This window comes from Schistocerca cancellata, chromosome 1 (assembly GCF_023864275.1).
Source record: "Schistocerca cancellata isolate TAMUIC-IGC-003103 chromosome 1, iqSchCanc2.1, whole genome shotgun sequence".
NCBI classification, from domain to species: Eukaryota; Metazoa; Arthropoda; class Insecta; order Orthoptera; family Acrididae; genus Schistocerca; species Schistocerca cancellata.
The window spans coordinates 570,038,030-570,059,318 of NC_064626.1; the positions used below are offsets into that span (position 1 = coordinate 570,038,030).

Below are 21,289 nucleotides of genomic sequence, written 5' to 3' on the forward strand. Positions count from 1 at the left end.
TCTAAAAAAAAAAAAAAAAAAAAAAAAAAAAAAAAAAAAAAAAAAAAAAAAAAAAAAAAAAGAGAGACAAAACCTTTATTATCAGACTGTCTGCTCATCTTGCATTAATTACAGCTCTACGGTTGCAGGTTCGAATCCTGCCTCGGACATGGATGTGTGCGATGTCCTTAGGTTAGGTGGGTTTAAGTAGTTCTAAGTCTAGGGGACTGATGACCTCAGATGTTAAGTCCCATAGTGCTTAGAGCCATTTGAACCATTTAATTACGGCTTTTATCCGATGTGAGAAAGTCATTCTCAATTTTCAGAAGGATACATGCTCACTCTACCTGCAAAAATAACGCAGACGTAGAAAATCTCCTTGGAGCAACGTGTCCCTCCCTCTTATCTCTCAAGGAAAGTAAAAAATATGTTTTAGTCAGGTGCTTGTCATTCAAGAAAACGATTTAAAAGTCAGCATTAGACACATTTTTGACTGTTTCAGAACAGGAATTTTTTTTATGGATACTCACAAGTCGCCATTCGTCTACCTAAATATTAAACTTACTCCATAGCACCCTTGCCTTGGAGGAGGAAATCGGCTGCACAGCTTGTCCTCAAAATTTCCTCACAAAGGTTCAGTTTCATTTCATGTCAGGAAACTGAAAGAGCAATATGAGGTTTTGTGTGTCATCAACATGTACATCAAACTGCCAACTGCAGAAGCATGAATGTAGGAAATTTTGACCTATTACACAGGCCATTCACTAGGGAAGACAGCATTGGGTCAAGACACACAGCCAGAATACTGACATAATCCCTCTGTGTGTTCCACCCATGCAGGACAACAAACGGGCCCCATGACTGCACCATTGACGGGACAATAAACTCTAATCATCCCCACTTTCCTTCCTCTACTGTCCATGGAATACCTACAAAAAATACAGGTTTAAACAGTTACTGAGACAGAAGTTAAATTTTTGTGAATAAAGCCATCTAGATCATTTAACATATTTCTGTATTTATAAGAATGTTTCGGCTACTGCCATCATCAGATCAAAACTTACAACTTATGGAACAAGTTTTACTGTCACTTTCAATAAAAATTATGTCTAAGTGGGGTATTAAATGGCCATTGGCATTCGACACCTTGCTTAGGCATATGTTTTATTGGAACTGACACTGAGACTTGTATCGCAAGTTTTAAATTTTGATCTGATGATGGGCAGTAACCGAAACATCATTAAAAGTAAAGAAATATATTAAGTAGTCTACAGGGCTGTATTCACAAAAATCACTATGATCATACATTCATCCAGGAAATTTGTTACCTTTATGAATGAAAGTTTATGATATTTTCAATTTATAAAGTTTGTGTACTATCTTTTGATGTAGCTGGCTTTGCCTGCATTGTGAGAATGAATTTGGAATAAAGTCCTATTGTTCATTGTCATAGCATAAGGGGTGATCAAAAAGTTTCCATTCAAAGGCTGTACTGTCCTGAACGGGTATGCCAGACAGGCAAAATAGTCATGAGGATTGAGGCAATCATCCAAATGCTGCACCAGGTTGAAGATACCTGTATGGTAAAACACTGTGATCTGCTCCATGAAGAAGCCCATAACTGCCCGTCACACCCTTTGTCCAACAGGAAACATCAATTGTTCAAGGCCTTTTTTAAGAGACTGTAGGCATGATAACTGCTTGGAGATACATGAGGACTATAGGGGGGAGGGTGTCGAGTGTCTCCCTCTTGAGTTGCGTTACAATATTTGCAATATGGGAGTGTGTATTACGATGAAGCAGCACCGTTCCACCACGGTAGTTTTCGACAGACATGCTGCTGCATACACGTTCTTCATTCTCCAATGGATGTCTACTGTCACTTGTCCTTTGGGAGCTAAGAGAAGTATAACAGCATATTGGTCCTATTTGGACGCATTTGGGAATAACATCGCCATAGTTTACATTCCCACATTTACCAAATGCATGTCAGAAGTACACAAAAGCCACACTAATCCCTTGACTACATGTCGCTGCTTCTACATCCACATCAGAGTCACGCTTCATTACATATATGCTGCAGCAATGCCCTCAAATGGAAATTTTTTGATCGCCCCTTATAGTTTGTGGATGTAGACATAACGAAGCGTGTTCTTGTAGTTCCCCTGGCAGGTTAGCTACTGTATCATGTGATTCAAATGCACAATAATTTTTCCCCTCCTCCTCCTGTTGCAGGTTACTTTGGAGAACCCAGTCCAGTGTACGGTGGGCCAGTCGGAGGTGGGCCCAGTGGCAATTACGGCCCTCCACCGAGCGGAATCTACGGTCCACCACAACCACGACCTGTCTACGGACCGCCACACCTGCCCAATGGGGGACCCTACCCAGCACCAGTGCGCCCGCCCCTCCACGACCATCACCATCACCATCACGACCACCACGACCTCTCCCCGGCACCCTATGCTGCTCCCGATCACTTCTTCCCACCTATCCCTTTCGATATCAGCCTGCTCTTCAAGATCATCCTAAAAGTGGTCATCTTCAAACTGATTGTCAAGTTTATTGCTGTCATATGCCTTCTGCTCTTTTTGCCAGCCCTCGAGATATACAAGAAAGGCATGGGCATGGTGGGCGGCGGGGCTGGCAATAGCAGTGGGGACGCTGATGATGACCGGGCCTTCTCAGGTAGGTGTACTGTCATTCTGCATACTCCAGTGGCTGCAAAGTTTGACACCCTTATTACTTGGAAAAGTGAATTGGAAACCTTGACAGCATGATAACATTGTCATGTTTCTTGATGCCAAATGGATGTGTCCAGTCAAACATATCCCTCCTTTCAGTCATTTTGTGTCTTACAGCTCTTTTATATCCATTTCGATTCACTAACTCTTCATTAGTTATACACGGTGTTAAAAAAAGGTACGGCCAAACTTTCAGGAAACATTCCTCACACACAAAGAAAGAAAATATGTTATGTGGACATGTGTCCGGAAACGCTTACTTTCCATGTTAGAGCTCATTTTATTACTTCTCTTCAAATCACATTAATCATGGAATGGAAACACATAGCAACAGAACGTGCCAGCATGACTTCAAACACTTTGTTACAGGAAATGTTCAAAATGTCTTCCGTTAGCGAGGGTACATCCATCCACCCTCCGTCACATGGAATCCCTGATGCGCTGATGCAGCCCTGGAGAATGGCATATTGTATCACAGCCGTCCACAATACGAGCACAAAGAGTCTCTACATTTGGTACCGGGGTTGTGTAGACAAGAGCTTTCAAATGCCCCCATAAATGAAAGTCAAGAGGGTTGAGGTCAGGAGAGCGTGGAGGCCATGGAATTGGTCCGCCTCTACCAATCCATCGGTCACCGAATCTGTTGTTGAGAAGCGTATGACCACTTCGACTGAAATGTGCAGGAGCTCCATCGTGCATGAACCACATGTTGTGTCGTACTTGTAAAGGCACATGTTCTAGCAGCACAGGTAGAGTATCCCATATGAAATCATGGCGGTGAATCGAGGAAGTACAGTACATACTGACGAAACTAAAATGAGCTCTAACATGGAAATTAAGCGTTTCTGGACACATGTGCACATAACATCTTTTCTTTATTTGTGTGTGAGGAATGTTTCCTGAAAGTTTGGCCGTACCTTTTTGTAACACCCTATAAACCCTATAAACTATCCATCCTGTCTTCAGGATTCCCCTTTACCAATCCAAAAAGTCTACTGTCTTTTTGTCTGCACTGTTTATCATACACATTTCACTTTCCTATAAGGCTATAATCCAAACAAATATCTCCAGCATTTAAATCTATATTCAATGTCAACATACTTCTCTTCTGTAAGGAAAACTTTTCTTATTATTGCTACATTGCATTTTAAATTCCCACACTTTCATCACTGTCAGTTATTTTGCTGCCCAAATAGCAGAAATCATTACTACTTTTAGTGTCTCATTTCCTAATACAATCTCCTCAGCATTGCCCGATTTGATTCCACTACACTCCATTACACTTATTTAACTTTTGCTATGTTCACATCACAGCTTCTTTTCAAGACACTATCCAATCTGTAAAATCTTCTGCTGTCTCTGTGAGAAACAATGAAGTTGTTCTTTTTTCTCCCAGAATATAATTCAAAATAACAAATATTGGCAGCTGTCTCCAAAACTAAGTTCCCATACACATGAAATGGCAGCAGTGTTAAATCTGGAAATGAAATTTAAGTAGGTTTTTCATTCTATCCATGAATCTTCGTGGTTTCAAGTTGATGCCCGTGTTTTGCTTATAGATGAATTCTGCAGCTACCTCTACTATGCCCTTTTTTATATTTGTTAGAATCATATTATCAGTAGCCCCTTGCAGGGTTACTCTTATTCACTCCATCCAGTTTATCTATCCAACCTCTTTATTTATTTATTTATTTAGCCCATTAATAATAAGCAGTAAAATGTAAATAAGGATATTCAACTGGTGTATCACTTATTCTTTTTTCATCCATCTTCCAACTGTGGATTCACCTCTTGCAGTCTCTGCATAGAATAGCAGTAGTGCAAATCCTTCATATTATCTTTTTCCCATGTTTCTTTTCAGTTTAATCAGACCCAATTACTGTGCATGCTGTTTTTTTCTTTGGCCAGTTGTGCTCTTCACTTCATTAAACTTTTTGAGCAATCTGAAATGTCTGCCATGTTAGCTCCTTCTACTATCCATATTTGTGCTGCATCTATTCTCATCATTAGCACCACTGTTCCTCCCTCATTTATACACCTCCACCTAGTTACATTACCTCTTCTTATTCATGTTGAACTACAATACCCACAATTTCAGTTTTACACCCAACTGTTGCCTTTTTAGCTGTCAGTAATGGGATTATGTCTCATCCACACTGCTTTCCTTATACATCTACCTACGGAGTTTCATTCATGATCTTGGAATTTCTAAACTCATTTTCAAATATATTAGGTTGGTGCCTAAGTTTGTGCCATTTTTGTTTTGCATGTTGGCATCCAGGTTGTTATGGATTTATTTATTGATTGTCATTTGTTATTTGTAGTTCACTGTTGCTATCTGATTCTACATGTTTTCATTTGGAGATATCTAGTGGAGCTGTGGATGCTAGAAAATGGAATGCAAAGTGGAGGAATCTGAACATTTCTGATGTATTCTTCTGTTTGAGTTCGTTAGAGAGGTGACAGTAGTGGAGGCAGCCAGAAACATTTGCGCTGTGTATGGGGATAATGCCATTGGAGAGAGAATGGCAGCAAAATGGATTTCTCATTTTAAGGAGGATTCCTTCAACATTAGTGACCCTCCATGTTCAGGAAGACCTCCATGGTATGAAGAATATCATTTAAAAGCATTAATGCACAGTGACCCACCTCACACAATGGGGCAGGTTCAAAAATTGAGTGTATCGGGACAGCACATTCTAAGCCAAAATCACAAAAATGAGTGAATAGCCATATGTGCACTCCTCTGCTTGCACATCATCAATTGATTTGTGTACAACACCAACCATTGCTCTCCTGTATCGTTACTAGGGATAAGGAATGGTTTCTTTACTAGTGATGAGGAATGGTTGAGCCCAAACAAAGCAGCAGCTCCCCATACAACGACCTGCACACATTCATGCATGTTATGCATCTGACAGAACAGAGACATTATGGAGACGAGTGTATCTAGAGTTTTAATGATTTGTGATGTGTCTGGACTCTGACCAAAACTTTTAGGCTGGAGGTTTTAGTGTACTGCAGAGTGGCTGGCTCCTCCCTTTTTTCCTTGTGGTCAGCCAGCCACTTACATTTGCTATATTGTTTTAGTTCCTTCTCCCACTTTCTTCCAGTGTTGTCCACGTTTTCCTGCTGACGGCATACTTCATCCCATGCTTCGGTATGGGTAGGCACATATTTTTTCAACCTTGTTACCTGTGTTTTACATTCTTTTTTATCTTCCTGTTCTGAGTATTTTCTTGACACCCGTCTCACACTGTTATTGAGCGGGCACTGAAGACCTTGCCGTCGTGTACCCATACCAACCTCTCCATCCATCGAGAGACAGCATGGTGTGCTACAAATTGCTTCCCGAGGCATAACCATCACAGCTGACATTCATTGTCAACAACTGAGACGTCTTGCAGATGTAGTCCAAGAACAATGACCAGAAAGACTGCGTGAAGTGATGCTACTCCACAATAATGTGTGCCTGCATTCTAACAGACTGACAGAAAACACAGTGCATCAGTTGGGTTGGGAAGACATTCCACATACACCTTATTCACGTGGATCCTGTGCCCTCACATTTTCACCTTTTCCATTCTCTATTGAACAACCTTCAACGAACTTCCTTTCTGAATGAAAAAGCACTCAAAAATGGCTTGATGAGTTCTCTGCGTCGAAACCATGTGATTGCCAAAGTTGCAGAATTAAAAGTTCCCCCAGCTTTGGCAGGCTGTTATAAATAGTGAAGGAGAATTTATTATTAATGACTTAAGTCTCTGTTATCTGTATCTGTTGTGTTTATTAAACTTGTGGAAAAACACTATGAATGTATGCACCAACTCAATCTTTATTCCTTAATGTCATTTTTTGCTAATAATAAAAATTAGTTTCAACTGAATTGTAAGTTAAGTAAAGCTATCCCTGACCCAAAGATAAGTTTGAACTCGCAGTGCTTCACTAGGCAAGATCCTATTGGAGCTGGTATGCCCCTACCTTCCTCTGACATGACTTAGTTAGCCAGTTGTGGAGGGACATACATTTGAATATGAATTTAACCATGGTGAAACCAGCCATTTTTAATATTAAGATATCATTGCCAGAGGAAAAAGAAGTGATAAGTGACATAAACTATCCAAGGAATGACTAAGATTTGAAACCTGGATCTATGGAATTGCATTCTGAGACCCATTGAGCAATAGAGCTTGTCTGTCAGGTTTACAGTCAAAACACGAAACAAAAGTAATTTACACATAGGGTATGTCTCTAAATCTTGTTTTGAGAGCAAAGTTCTGAGTTCTGTGACAACTGAGCAACCTACCAGCTGACAAAGGAAGAAATTGTGAATCCTTTTAAATTTAAATTAAAATCCTAATTTACTAGTAACCCTACCCAGAAATTATCTGAATACACTCATTCAAGGACTGAACATTCCTGTGAGCTAAATTATCAGCATCAGAAGGGGAAAATAAACTAAATTATAAGCATCAACCCTCACCATAAACAGATGTCTGTTATTACATAGTTTTGGTGACTGCTGTTCTTTGATAATCTTCATGTGGTCATGTTGATGTTCACTAGTAGTAGCAGGTGCACAGCACTTATATTAAAAAAAAAAAAACAGAACAAAAGATGGTTTAAGGCTCAAGCCACCTCTTGAAGTGCCAAGCTAGGGAAGAGGGGTGCCAGAGGCAACACAACAGTAGGATTTAGAGTAAGATTTTCGTTCTGCAGTGGAGTGTGCACTGATGTGAAACTTCCTGGCAGATTAAAACTGTGTGCCAGACCAAGACTCAGACTTGGTACCTTTGCTTTTGTGAGCAAATGCTCTACTAAAAGTGCTACCCAAGCTTGACTCAAGACTCTCCCCAAAGCTTCCATCAGTACCTTATCTCCCACCTTCCATTTTCACCTGCCTCGAAATGACTGGGTGTTTGTGTTGTCCTCATCATTTCATCATCATTCATGAAAGTGGTGAGTTTGGATTGAGCAAAGATTGGGAATTTGTACAGGTGCTGATAATAGCGCAGCTGAGTGCCCCATAAACCAAACACCATTATCATCATCATCATCATCACCACCACCTCACCTTCCAAACTTCACAGAAGTTCTCCTGCAAAATTTGAAAGACCAGCTCACCTGGAATAAAGGATATTTCAGAGATATGGCTTAGCCACAGCCTGGGTGATGATTCCAGAATGAGAAAAACTATTCATTTCTACTTAACGAATAATAAAAATGCAGACTGCAGAACAAAACGCACTTTTCTGTACAATGTCTGAAGAAGCGTTATCAAAGAACAAACCATTTTCCACTTTTAATGTGTCCATAATATTAACTACAAGTCAAGTGACGTGAATACTTTTAACGCTCAGTATCTTAAACAACAGTTTGCAGGATTTTCACCAACTAGTATCACAGATTACTCTGTCGTCTCATTTCTCGGCTCTAATGTTACTTGTCAGTGCAAAGAGTTGCCCTAAAATTTGATACCAGAGAATATTCTACATCAATATGCATACTCTGCAAACCATTAAAGGATGAATGGCGGAGGGCACAATGTACCACTACTGGCATTTTCTTCCCCATTCCACTCGCAAACAGAGCAAAGCAAAACAGCTGTCTACATTCCTCCATACAAGCCCTAATTTTTCTTTTCTTGTTTTGTCTTCATTACCCTTACATGAAATGTAAATAGACAGCTGTAGAATCGTTCTGCAGTCAGCTGCAAATGACTTCTCTAAATTGTTTCTGTAATGTTTCATGGAAATAATACCATCTTACCTCCATGGATGTCCATTTCATTTTACAAAGTGCCACCATAGCACTTACATATTGATCCAAATCTAGTAGCATGCTTCTAAACAGCTCAACGTCATCCATTAACATGTGGGGGGGGGGGGGGGGGGGATCCAAATGCTTGAGCAGTATTCAAGAATGGATCACACTGGAGTTCTATAGCTATATTTTCTTAAAATTCTCCCAATAAACCAATGTAAACAATTTACCTTCCTACTACCTTCCTTACAAGCTCATTCCATTTCATGTTGCTTTGCAGTGCAGCGCCTAGATATTTAACTGTCATTACTATGTCAGACAGCACACTACTAACGCTGTATTTGAACACTACATCATAATTTTTTCTACTCATCCGTATTAACTTACATTTTCCTACACTTAAGAGCAAGCTGCCATTCATCACACCAAACAGAATTTCTGTCCAAGTCATTCTCTATCCTTCTACAGTCACTTAATGATGATCATCATCAGTTATCTGCTATATTAGCAGGACCTTTGCCTCTCCATTTTCTGCGATCCATTGCTCCCTTCTTAAGGCTGCTGTATGTTGCACCGTCCATCATGTCATCCAGTATCTGGAATCTCTTCCTTCCTCGCTTCCTTTTCCCTTCTACATAACCTTCTAAAACTGTTTTTGTCAGTCCGTCATTCTTTCTTAATATATGCCCAATCCAATTTACCTCCCCATATACTACATTGTCATCAGCAAACAGTCACAATAGCTGCTCACGCTGTCCATGAGATTAATTAATGTATGTAGAGAACATGAGCAGTCCAATTCTTAAGCGTTAAAATAAGTTACGTAAAACAAGCTTTCAGATCTTATTGTCAGTGCTTGCGAAAATAGAAATATGCAGTATCTGTACAAGATACTGTATGTAATGCTTCAAAGAAATATGAGACTGCAACAGACACATAGAAAAGATCTCAAATGTTGCTGAATTTCTGAACAGTGCCCTTTACTAACAGACATATACACAACCCGACATAAAACTACATTGTCATGGCCAATTTCAAGGTCTTGGAACTGTGGTACCAGCACAATGTAGTCAACCAGGAGAATGTAGCCATATCCATGTAAATGTGTTTTGTATTAGTCAGCTTGAAGAGTGGCATTTTCCAAAACCTCATCATTTTAAATCTTGCTTATATTATGGATGATTAGCTGTACACTTCCTGTTGCTTATACTTCCACAGAATATTTTCGTCTACCTGTTCTAGAATGACGTTTAACTTTACTGATTATTTGATAATTCTGTGATAGTAAAATTTTGCTTTTAAACGAGTTGTACGAAAGAATCTGTATGGACTTTGTTCTGTTGTTGTTGAACAACAATATGTTTTCTGCAAGCCATGAGCTGGTGTTACACACCGTTCTGTTTTCTAAATCATTTATATTACATCCCACATCTATTTTAATGACATTTCTGACGTCTTAAAATAGAAAAATACCAAATTTATTGGGTTTCTTGTGCAAAAATGTATTGAATGATACACTCAGTCAAATGATTTTGTTAAATCAAATGAGATACCTACTGTTACCAACTTAACTGTTTACCAGTGTTAGTGCCTAGCAGAAAGAATATGTTGATACTCCATTTCTGAAGCCAAACTACTAATATGACGGCAAAACATGTGTACTGATGCGCTGCTAATCTTGCACCTAGCCAGTAGGAAGCAATTTATCTTAAGTGACCACATTATCTCTTTCTCCCTTGTTATATAACAAATGTATGAAAAAAGGTTGCTACTCATCATATAGCAAAGTTGTTGAGTCACAGACAGTCACAACAGACAGACTACTAAACATGTAAGATTTTGACCAAAAGACGTCCTTCTTAAATAGACTACATCGTCACACACACAACACAGCAGCCAGACACACTCGTCATGTGTGTGTCTGTGAGCTGCATTTGCATGAATGTGTGTGTCAGTATTTTATCTATTTCTGATGAAGGCCTTCTGGCTGAAAGCTTATGCGTTTAGTAGTATTTTTGTTGTGGCTGTCTGCAGCTCAACATCCCCACTATACAGTGTGTAGCACTCTATCCTTTGCATATATTTTTTTCAGTATTTCACCCTGGATTTTCCATTGTTTGATCTTCCCTTTATATATAATTATTTTACTAATGAGTATTTTAATCTTTCTGCAAACTTATGACCCCAACACATAACACAGATGGACAGGCGTAAAATTAGTGCATAGTGCAATAATTAGTTTACCTGATGCCCCTGTGAGTCTTCTTACAAATGATTTAATAATTACATTTGATTTATTTCTGCCCTTTATCCCATAGTTGTGTTATGCATATATCTTGGAACACCAGAATGTAAAAATTTTGCACTCTTGACTCTACCAACAAAATTTTGCTGACTATTCACTGGAATCATTAAATTTTTTCTACATCCCCGATGGGTCATGAACAGTTTCATTATCCCACAGTAGATATGTAGTATGTTAAACACTCATCTTCTGGCTCTGATACTTCTTTTACAACTAATCAGATAACTTTAATTTTATTCCGAGGACTCCCAATTTCCTTGGTCTAATGCATTGTTGATTTCCTTCAGTAGTGAAAAATGTAACTATCCCGTGACTATCTTTCATATTGTGATATAGCTCCCCTCAACCATAATAGTAATAATGAAAACTGGGTTCTCACTCAGTAGTACTGAAGTTCCACTACTACTTTTTAATGGATAGGAACTATCAAGGAAAAAGATACTCGATTGCAGAAATGTATTAAATTTGTCACTCAAGTTGTCTGCAGTGTAGACTTCTTGCCAATATTTCCCTTCAAGTCTGATTTTAAATGTTAACATATCAAGTGGATACATCTAAATTTTTTGTTTAGTGACTTCATTTGTATGTCTCCATTCCCTTTAGCCTTGTTACTTGTACATCATGCTGTGGCAGACTGTTACTAATTTTTTTCACTGTGTGCTTGTCAATTAAAGAACACACTATGAAGATGATTTTATATGTGACTGCTTTATAGTGTTCCTTTACTGTAACTGGGAAGTACACAGAGATTTTAAGACCAAGGGCTGTTCATTAATTTGTCAAAACATTTCTACTGAAATGCTTTAGCAAAATTAACTTTTTTTTTCTCTCTAGGGACTGAGCATAGCTAAATGTGAATTTCGCAAAAAACAATCCTTTACTTCAAACTGGAATATCTGTAGTGAACTTTGAAAGTTCACTCACTGAAAATGTGAAACTGCTGTACAGCATTCAAGTATATTCTGTCCACGGTATTGTTAAGTCAGTACCTTTGAAAAAAAATATTACTTTTGACAAAGTTAGCCACTTACCCGGTCTGCAAAGGACTTCTTGCATAAAAATCAAGTAAGACATATCCTCCTCAACAAACTGTCCATCTTATTCTCTGATACAAATTTCAAAGTCAAAGTTTATTAACATCTACCTTAGCTCTAATTGCCCTTGTACTTTTATGAAACAACCAAAATCAGCACTGTGATTTGCATTATCCATTTTACTGAATTAATTTGGAACACAGGAATAAAGATGTTTGGTGGCCTTCTTTATCCCCAAAAGTCTCTACTTTTACAGGCATGGTCATTATACAAAGTTTACATTGGAGGAAGAAGTATGTTCCTCGAAAGGTATTGGAACATAATCTCAGGGAATTTGAGAATAAGGCTGTATGCAATACACAGTGCCTTTCCTCTGGCATAAGTGAAAAATAACAAAGATCAACATAAAATTAAAGTCGGACCAATAGGAGATTGGATTGTTACTAATAAAATTACAGGAAGGCAGAATGGCTGGTCATTACTTACCTTCAGTGGGTGAATTTCCAGTATTGGCAATACACAGACATGAAAGTACAAAAAACTATCCTTACTTTCAAAATGATTAGTTTCTTCCTTAGATAATTAAGAGGCACAGGTCATTAAAGTTAGAGATGTTAGTTCACTCTAGACTCCAGGAGGGGGCCAATCATTTGTTGTGAAAACAATGGTACAAGTGGATCACACTCATCATAGAGTATGTGTGACTCACCTCTCCTTTCTAACCCCCATGAACCTACTCTCCTTTCTTCTTTGGGGAAGGAACTAACAGCTTCGAAAGCTAGGACAGCTTTTTTTAATTTTTTATATGTATCTATCAGTACTATTGGAAATGCACCTGCTGGACAGCCATTCTGTTTTCTTTAAAATATATTGTTGCTAGTGACACTGACAATGATTAAATAAACTTGAACACCAACCACACTACCGCTGGTATTAGTTACAACATAGTCAGTGCTGAAAAAAATTGATGTGTAGTAGGAGAAAGGCTACCATTCACCTATAGTAGACTGATATGGGGAGCATAGAAACACAGAACAGGAAAAATTATTCACACAAGTTTTTGAGCTCTTGCTACTTTTACAGTAAAAGTACACACATTCACATATACAGACATCCAAATGCACTCTCCCATTGCCACACAGAATTTTGTTGCAGCTGTGGGAGTGTGGGTTTAAGATTAGATGTACTTCGCATTACAATGGATCCATAGTGAAGAGATCCTCCAGCGTATAGCAGATGTCAAAAAAGAAAAGGAATATAGAAAAACATATAAATATTTACAAAGAAAATCAAATCTCGTGGTACCTTCCTCACATCCCAAATGAAATGGTCCTCACAGATGTGGAATAAGTTAAAAAAAAGAAAAAGAAAGAACTGGAAGATAATTGCACAGGCTTTTGCGGCCAGAGTTAGTTGGCATAAAGGTTTTCCGAGTATTGTACTTTGTCATAATGTAAGAAACTGTACTGGAGAAACCATTGTTTTGGCCACAGTTACAGTGGCCTTTTTCTCATTCTAATGGTGTTAGAAACCAATGTTTTGGCCACAGTTATAGTGGTCTTCTTCTGGGTCTACTGATGCCAGACCCGTAAGAAGGGAGTGTAACCATGGCCAAAACGTTGGTTACTCCAGTACAGTTTTTTACATCATGACACAGTATGATATTCAGAAAAATTGTATGTCAAATCTTAAATATATTTCCATTCGAAACATAATTAATAAAGTGTCACAAAAATGTGTAAATTTTCAGTACACTTAGGAGTACACAGATTAGTTCATTATAGCTGAGTGGTTGCATTTCCCTTATTTTACGAATTATTCCATCTGGCAATTTCCATTATTCTTATACTAATGCAATTAAAAAATCTTGAAGCCAGATAATGTCAATTTTTAAATAGCTTTTTAACTAAACTGATATCGAAGACAGGTTATTATTGTATACGTTTATAATTGTGCCCAACTGCAATATTAACTTTTATTTATTCTTCACATATATAAACCAAATACAATAAGAAAATATAAATATGAATAGTGAAGAAGATAACACAACAGGTAAAGACGAGAAGTCATTCTTTGAATAGTGTTTTGTAGGTCCCCTTACCCTCCCCAGGATAGTTTGACTTGGGTGACAGACTGGCTTTTGGCATAGCCCAAGGTAAATGCGAGTCCAAAGTATAAGTTGTAGCAAGAGATTGCTCTGTAACAAAGTCTGATTTCTATGTTCACACCATATCTAACAGTTTTCTTGTTTACAATAACTAAAACTGCAAGGCAAGATAGCAGGCAAGTATTTTGCCATGTGCAAGGGGGGGGGGGGGGCACTATGTAACTTTTAACTATTTTTCTACTGTAGCTTATATTCTGCATTGATAATTTATGAGGCATTAAATTTATGTTATGGACTGGGACTCAAATCCATATGCTATTGCGTAAGGGGCAGTGGAATATCAAAACTGCCAAGGGTATTACACTGCTCATGAATGAATCCCAGTCTTTTCACAAAACCAAAAGTGGTCACAAAAGCTCAAGATGTAAACCATGGTAGCCACAACTTTCCCTAGGTGAAATTCCCCGACTTTCAGACAAGTTATGTCATTTTTCCCTGACAAATTTTGAGATGTCAAGAATAAGTTAAAACACAAGTTGGTAATCTGTCTTTGCAACTATGGTGCAAGAAACAATAGTGCAAATGAGGGAATGTCTACAAAAATCTTGCAAGCAGATGGCATTTCCTGACATGAACAAAAATCTTAAGCACTAACATCAATATCTTTTGTAATGAACTGTTTTCGGATGGAGAAAGCAAGCGAAATAATATACGTGTTTCATTAAGACCACTGGTGTTTTTTATTTCAATAAAATGAAAACTTTTGGTGACAAAAATATGCATTGTCTTGGAGTTGAAAGACATATTTAAAATACCTTCATTGATTTCAGAAATAATCTCAGAAAAAAGTAGACCTCTTGAAAGAGGTGTATAAGGTGAGGAAGAATTGTGTAAACCAACGCTGTAGGTGACCAAGAACAAAATGTTGGTTCTTTTATGTTCATTATTATCGGTAATATCTATTATTTTACAAGTATTTCACGATTTTTCTTTGAAGAAACATTCGAGTACATAGCATACAAATCGCAAGTGACTGGCGCAATTTTCTTATTCTTATTGTCCATACTTTCTAACATATAAACTACGTTGAAATCCCAAAATCTACTGGCACAGATAAAATGTCTATAAAATGCCACGGTGCACAATGCATTTGCGGCGAGACACTTGTAAATTATTTCTCCAAATTTCCCCGACATGTTTGAAATTCCGATTTCCAGAAGTTGTGGCAACTCTGTAAACTCTTATCTGACACAGGGCAAAATAAATTCAAAGGCACTTTGGAAAAAGAGCAGTTCAATAGTGATTTTCTAGATACTGATGTCTGGCTGTATGACAGAAATTTAATAAGTTGTCCAAGTGTGAACGTAACTTTCAAACAAATATGTTAAGCAATGGAAGGATAGTATGGAAAAAAGTTGCAAATACAAAAAGCAAAATAACATACCAAAAAACAGAATGGAGAATGCCTACTTATAAGTAATACAAAATACCAGTGAAATGATCTCATCTAAATTCCCTGTATCTTTTCTTTTCACTCTTTCACCCTTCATTTTCAGTTTCTTGTTTCTGTTCCCACATACCTCCAAGTTTCAGCTTAATTACATGAGATACCCAATTTTTCCTTCTTCAATTTCTCTGATCGTTTTACTACGGTGTCTAATGTAGTGGTACATTATTATTCATTTTGGTGAACATTAGAAATACAACTGCATATAGTAATACAGGTTGTAAAACATTCCGGCATCCTAGCAGTGAATCTGTACTATATAATTACAGCACAATTCAACAAATTCAGGTGGTACTGAAAACTATGCTGATATAAGATCATCATCATCACTTCAAATCAGTATTTCTACCCATACCTAACTGCAAAATACTTTCCCATATTATATTACCTACTCATAACATTTTACTCGAACAGCTTCACATATCCTAATTTCTTACAAAAAGGGTGAAATTTACACTGATATAAAAGTAAGTTTTTTATACAAACTTTAATGAGTTTCTGTTATGGAAACATAGACTAGACTGTGAGAAAAATATTGAAAATAATAAATAATATTGCAGAGCTAACTAAATGAGGAATGATGATAGTGGTTGTGTCACTAACACAGTTACAGCTCTCTCTCTCTCTCTCTCTCTCTCTCTCTCTCTCTCTCTCTCTCTCTACCGTAGATGTATAGTGTTTCATTACCAACAATTAAAACTGTGTAATATACCTGCGAAATATATGAGAAAGTGTTCTATTAAATTGAATGCTTGCATTATTTACCTCCTATTATCTTAAAAACGCCAATTTTAAGTACGACTTCTTTCCATACAGAAAAGCAACCTCTGCAATCTTTCTAGAGACAATAACTAGCATAAAGGGATAGGTACAATGTATGGTATTCAATCACAGGCAGCATTATTGCAAATAATTCAATATATTATACTTTTAACATGAATAATTATTTGAAAGAATTAACAAAACAGGAATTTCACAACAATGGGAACATTTACAAAACCCATAAAAACCAGAGGAAAAGTACAGCAGCAAAATGATACAAATCTAACTTTTCAATTTACCAAATACTGAATTAAAGGACTAGCATCAGTAGGTTAACACGTACAGTGGAATTTAGCAGCCATTTCTCCCACAGTTTTGAATTAAAACTTAATGAGAAGAACTTCAGATACACAAATATGCATGTAAAAAAATTTTCTTCCTAAACTAACATGGTCCCATATTCTGCTCCAGGGAACAAAGTTTGCTTCTCTCTCTTCCTGTACATTATCGTATACTTGCATATAAATTCAGGACGGACTTATTCTCCTTTTGTGATCGAGTCTTACTGAACACATTCCAGAACCGCAATGTTTCATCTCCTGCACCAGTAACAATTGATTCTCCATCTGGTGACACAGCCAAATAAAGAACTCTGTATGAATGTCCTGTCAATTTTGCAACTTGTGTCAGGCTAGGATATTTCCAAACCAATATCTGGTTTTGGGAATATCCATGAGTGCTGACAAATTCTGAAGAATGCTTGGACCATGCCAAGTTGCAAACTTGGGAAGATGTGTCTATGGACTGCATTGGCTGTCCAGTAAGAGTGTTCCAAAATCTTATGCATCTGTCAGCTGTGCCACCACCACTAGCAAGTAGCCCATGGTGGTGGGGAGACCAAGCAATTGCTTTCACTGCAGCCTTATGTTCGGTGTATGTCTGACACGGAGACAAGGAATGTAAATTCCATACATGTAACCGGTTGTCATTCCCTCCAGAAGCCAGATACTGATTATCTGGAGACCATTTCAGACCACAAACTTCCTGCCGATGGGCAACAAGACTCCTTTGAGGCACTGAACCAGCAGTACGTATGTCACGCTGCAAGATAAGCCTGTCTCTGCTACCAGACGAGAGGCTGTCACCATTCCATGCTAATGAACCCACTCTGGCTGAATGCCACTGTGTTTTATATATATGTTTGTTAACACTGATATCCCATACTTGAGTGTATCCCAGATAAGTACCCACTGCTACCAGATTACCTTTTTCATTCCATGCAACAGATGTCACAGAGTCTTGGTTAGCTGAAAGATCACAAAGTCTTGTGACTTGACCTGTACCTGCAGACCATAAATATACACAGCTGCCAAGACCAACACCAAGTACATTCTGAGATGACCAGTCAACCAAATTCAAATAAAAGTCATCCTGCAGCTCAGGTGCATCCAGAATCTTGAATGGAATTTTCGGTATTTTTCTAGTAACTTTACTGGGGGAGTTAAGAAGTTTTTCACTTTTGGCACTCACAGGTGATAAAGAATAGGACGACACTCGTGAAGCATCACTCATAGATCTTTCCTTGCACGGTGATGAATACTGAAATAAATTTTTACCATCCAGCGGTTGTAAATTTTCACTTTCTTCCAAACGATTTTCAATGCGTTCAATATCACACCCCAGCAGTTCATTTTTTAACAAAGAAGTGTATGTCGCCACATCTCTCGCCGACTCACCGGCTTCCCGAGTCCTTCTCCTCCTTGAAGACAATCCTGGTCGCTCATTATTTGAGATCATAGGAAACTTAGTGTACCAACTTGATCTAGTGCGGCGTGGGATGAATCGGTCGGGTCCACAAGAAACTTCTACAGTGTCTCTTACACATCTAAAGCGTTGCAATCCGTACTCTATAGAGTTTGTGGCATCACCTTTACTGCAGTCATTTACAGCATTCGAAGACTTCAAAGGAGACACAGTATTCTTATCAGGTACCCAGTAGAGTCGTTTCTCGTAGCTGTGGTTGAACATTGTTGGTTTATTTGCAGAAAACGAAATCGTTCCTTTATGACGTCTTGGTTCTGTCAGATGGTTCGCCTATACAAGAAAAATCATGCAATAGAATAAACACACAACACAACTCTTTTGATTATTATTATTATTCTTATAATATTATTATTATTACTACTACTACTACCAACACCACTAATTTACAATAAATTAAAAGTCACACGATAATACCTTCCATTCGATGTGGTAATTAGACACTTCATGTAGTCTGCTGCAGCAGGCGAATTATTCACATTCATAACGTGAAGGATATATGACGAACGTCTATCCTGTTATTATACCACAACTCGGACTCTTCTAGACCTCAAGCATCCTGAACACAGAACACAAACAGAATGACACGCTGCTGCACATCTACATCACACATCCTCTTGTTCCCAATGCACTACACACGCAGCACAGCTGCTGCGTCTGCCAGACAAGGAAGCAAAACAAATGCTGTTCGCGTCGCCGTACGACCGCCGCTATCGCCATCTAGCGGTTGTTATCTTTACGACAACGTCACAGTCACAGCTGCAAGCCTGCGGCGCGCTAGCAAATGGTTGTCTGCTTTTACGTTGTTTGCGTTCGATTCACGGGAAATTAATCTCCTTTTAGAGGATGTTAAGAATGCGGTCTATATTTGTGCATACCTCTGGAGTCGAAATTGTGTACAGCAGAAAATGTAGAGTTCATTATAACACCACAATGACCGCTTTTTGTATCGTTATGGAGCGAGCAATAAAACGCCTTAGAAGTCTTCTAATGCTTCCACTGAAATGGTATTCCAGTCTGTTTTACCTTACTCGTCTAATTGTTGAAATACTTTGTCATAAAGCAACATGTTTACAGTTAGAAGCTGGTATTGGTACCACGTTTTTCAACTGTCAACCAACATGCTCATCTCCGACGACGTAGGACGTAACGAACCCTATTTCATAGGCACACCGAGGAAACTGGCTAATTTTCACGACTGACAACATTGTACAGTGAAATCCAATGCGATATGATTCATTTTTCCAACTTAACAACGACTTGAGTTTCTCCATTATCGGAACTCACTGTCTAATAGACGCCTTCCCGTAACCCATTTTAGCTGCTATCAAATTAGTCTGCGCGCTATGTAAAATTTCGTAGGAGTACCATCAAAATATGCAAATTTAAGATGAGGAGCTATTTTTGGCAGTTGCAGTGCATAAGTTTAACTGAAAAGATGACTGGATTCTTTTAGGAATACTTTTTAATATTATTTACATGTTTTGAACAATAACTAAGATTCAGTGTTCAGTTTACCAACGGTCTCACATTACTTTTCTTGTTCTTAAGCCAACTTTCAGATTGTAATGTCATGTATGTGCAAAATACCAGTCAATGTAAATAAAAATTAAAGCACCCGAAGTCGCAACGTATTTCGGACTCCATCTTTAAAATGTAGGTCTTCCTACAGAGTTTGTAAATGTACGTCTTCCTACAGAGTTTGTAGGGTGAATTCAAATTGTGAACTGTGGATTACTCGTTGTAGCAAACAAGGGTATAACGCTGCAAAATTTATATTACGTCTTCAGGAGTGGCACTTTTGCACACTGCTTATGGGGTTGTCATTTGGTTAATGTGTTTGAAGTGACGATCATTTATTTTTGTCATGCTCGGGATTAGATTTGGAAAACATGCTTTAATGGCTAATACCATAGCTAGTTGTGGTCTTATGGCAAAGTAAGATTTTCGTCATGACTCCTTGGACTCGCGACGAAGGAAATCCGTTGTAATGACAATTGGTTTTATGCTGGTGAGAGTTGAGACACAATAAGAAATAATCGTTCATATAGTTTTTTATAATATGTCTGCTGAATCTGATGATGGTGACTCCGATGAAGAGGATGGCGATGACTGAGATGAGAAGAAGATGACTATTGATCTGTAAGCAATAAGTGTCATTGAGTTCTGCAGAAAACGTAAGGCATAAGAATCATCGGATGTACGAATTTATGTTAGAATTTTATTACAGCTAGATAACTATACTTTTTAGTTTTATGTCTAAATCATTTTACGTGCAATAATATGTTCGCACACAGACATAAAGGTGTTATGTTCTCTATTAGTGCCAAGACGTTATATCATTATTGGCCTAGTATTTTCGTTATAAATGTCAAATGGAATAAGACGAAAAAATGGTTCGAATGGCTCTGAGCACTATGGAACTTAACATCTGAGGTCATCAGTCCCCTAGAACTTAGAACTACTTAAACCTTACTAACCTAAGGACAGTACACACATCTATGCCCGAGGCAGGATTCGAACCTGCGACCGTAGCGGTCGCGCGGTTCCAGACTGAAGCGCCTAGAACCGCACGGCCACACCGGCCGGCGAATAAGACGAAAAACTAGACGCCACCGAACTCACTTCCCTACATTTTTAAAACTGAGGGAAACATATTGTTTCAGGAATTGTCAGCACGCAAAAGGCCGAAGCGCATAAGATAAACACACTTGGCTATCAAGTGAACCGTACAACAGGTACCGTAGTGAAAATGTACTGGTAAAGTTCTCACGGAATCCTAATAAGTTGAGGTGTTATTGCTGTCAGTTGCACAAAAATTAATGCTCATACGCTTGTTGATGAGAATAGAACCGAGGTAGACAGTAGCAAAATGAAGACGAAATGATGGATTCTGTCTTCAAATCATCATCTACAAAATATACTCACTCTTCAGTTGGCTGCCGTACGATGTCAAAATGCAATTGAAATCGCCATACTCAACAATATCACAGGGTGCAACGGAGTTACTGTCATATTCCATGTTGAACTGTAAAATAATCAGTTCCATTATTTCCCCTAATTTACTGCAGATCCCTTGACTGAAAATTTTTCTCACTGACTGGTAGAGAGCACATACTACACCCATACATTCCATGGAACTCAACAATATTTTGTTAGTAGAGTTCCAGACGTATTTTAGGTCAAAATAAACTGAGCTGCCTAAAACGAAATAACATTTCACATGGCAACCAGCTGGGAACGCCTAACCAGTTTTGAAACAGAACAGAA

The 21,289-nt window shown here is 38.2% G+C and overlaps 2 protein-coding genes across 2 annotated transcripts in view; one reads left to right on the plus strand and one right to left on the minus strand.

Moving 5' to 3' along the window:
• The window catches only part of LOC126191351 (uncharacterized), a 102,211-nt gene that overhangs the window by 67,783 nt on the left and 13,139 nt on the right, over nt 1-21,289 (plus strand). Inside the window, exon 3 of the mRNA XM_049932228.1 lies at nt 2,215-2,664. Within this exon, the coding sequence (XP_049788185.1) occupies nt 2,215-2,664 (450 nt within the window). The remainder of the gene's footprint in view (nt 1-2,214; nt 2,665-21,289) is intronic.
• LOC126181564 (fizzy-related protein homolog) lies at nt 16,366-18,695 on the minus strand. The gene is made up of 2 exons (XM_049924781.1): nt 18,437-18,695; nt 16,366-18,292 (listed from the first exon to the last, which is right to left on the minus strand). Exon 2 carries the CDS (start codon nt 18,224-18,226, stop codon nt 16,703-16,705), a length of 1,524 nt encoding a protein of 507 aa, XP_049780738.1. The 5' UTR covers nt 18,227-18,292; nt 18,437-18,695; the 3' UTR covers nt 16,366-16,702.

What these genes read in the sequence shown, in the direction of transcription:
- LOC126181564 (XM_049924781.1), bottom strand. Translation starts at nt 18,226, where the DNA reads ATGTTCAACCACAGCTACGAGAAACGACTCTACTGGGTACCTGATAAG.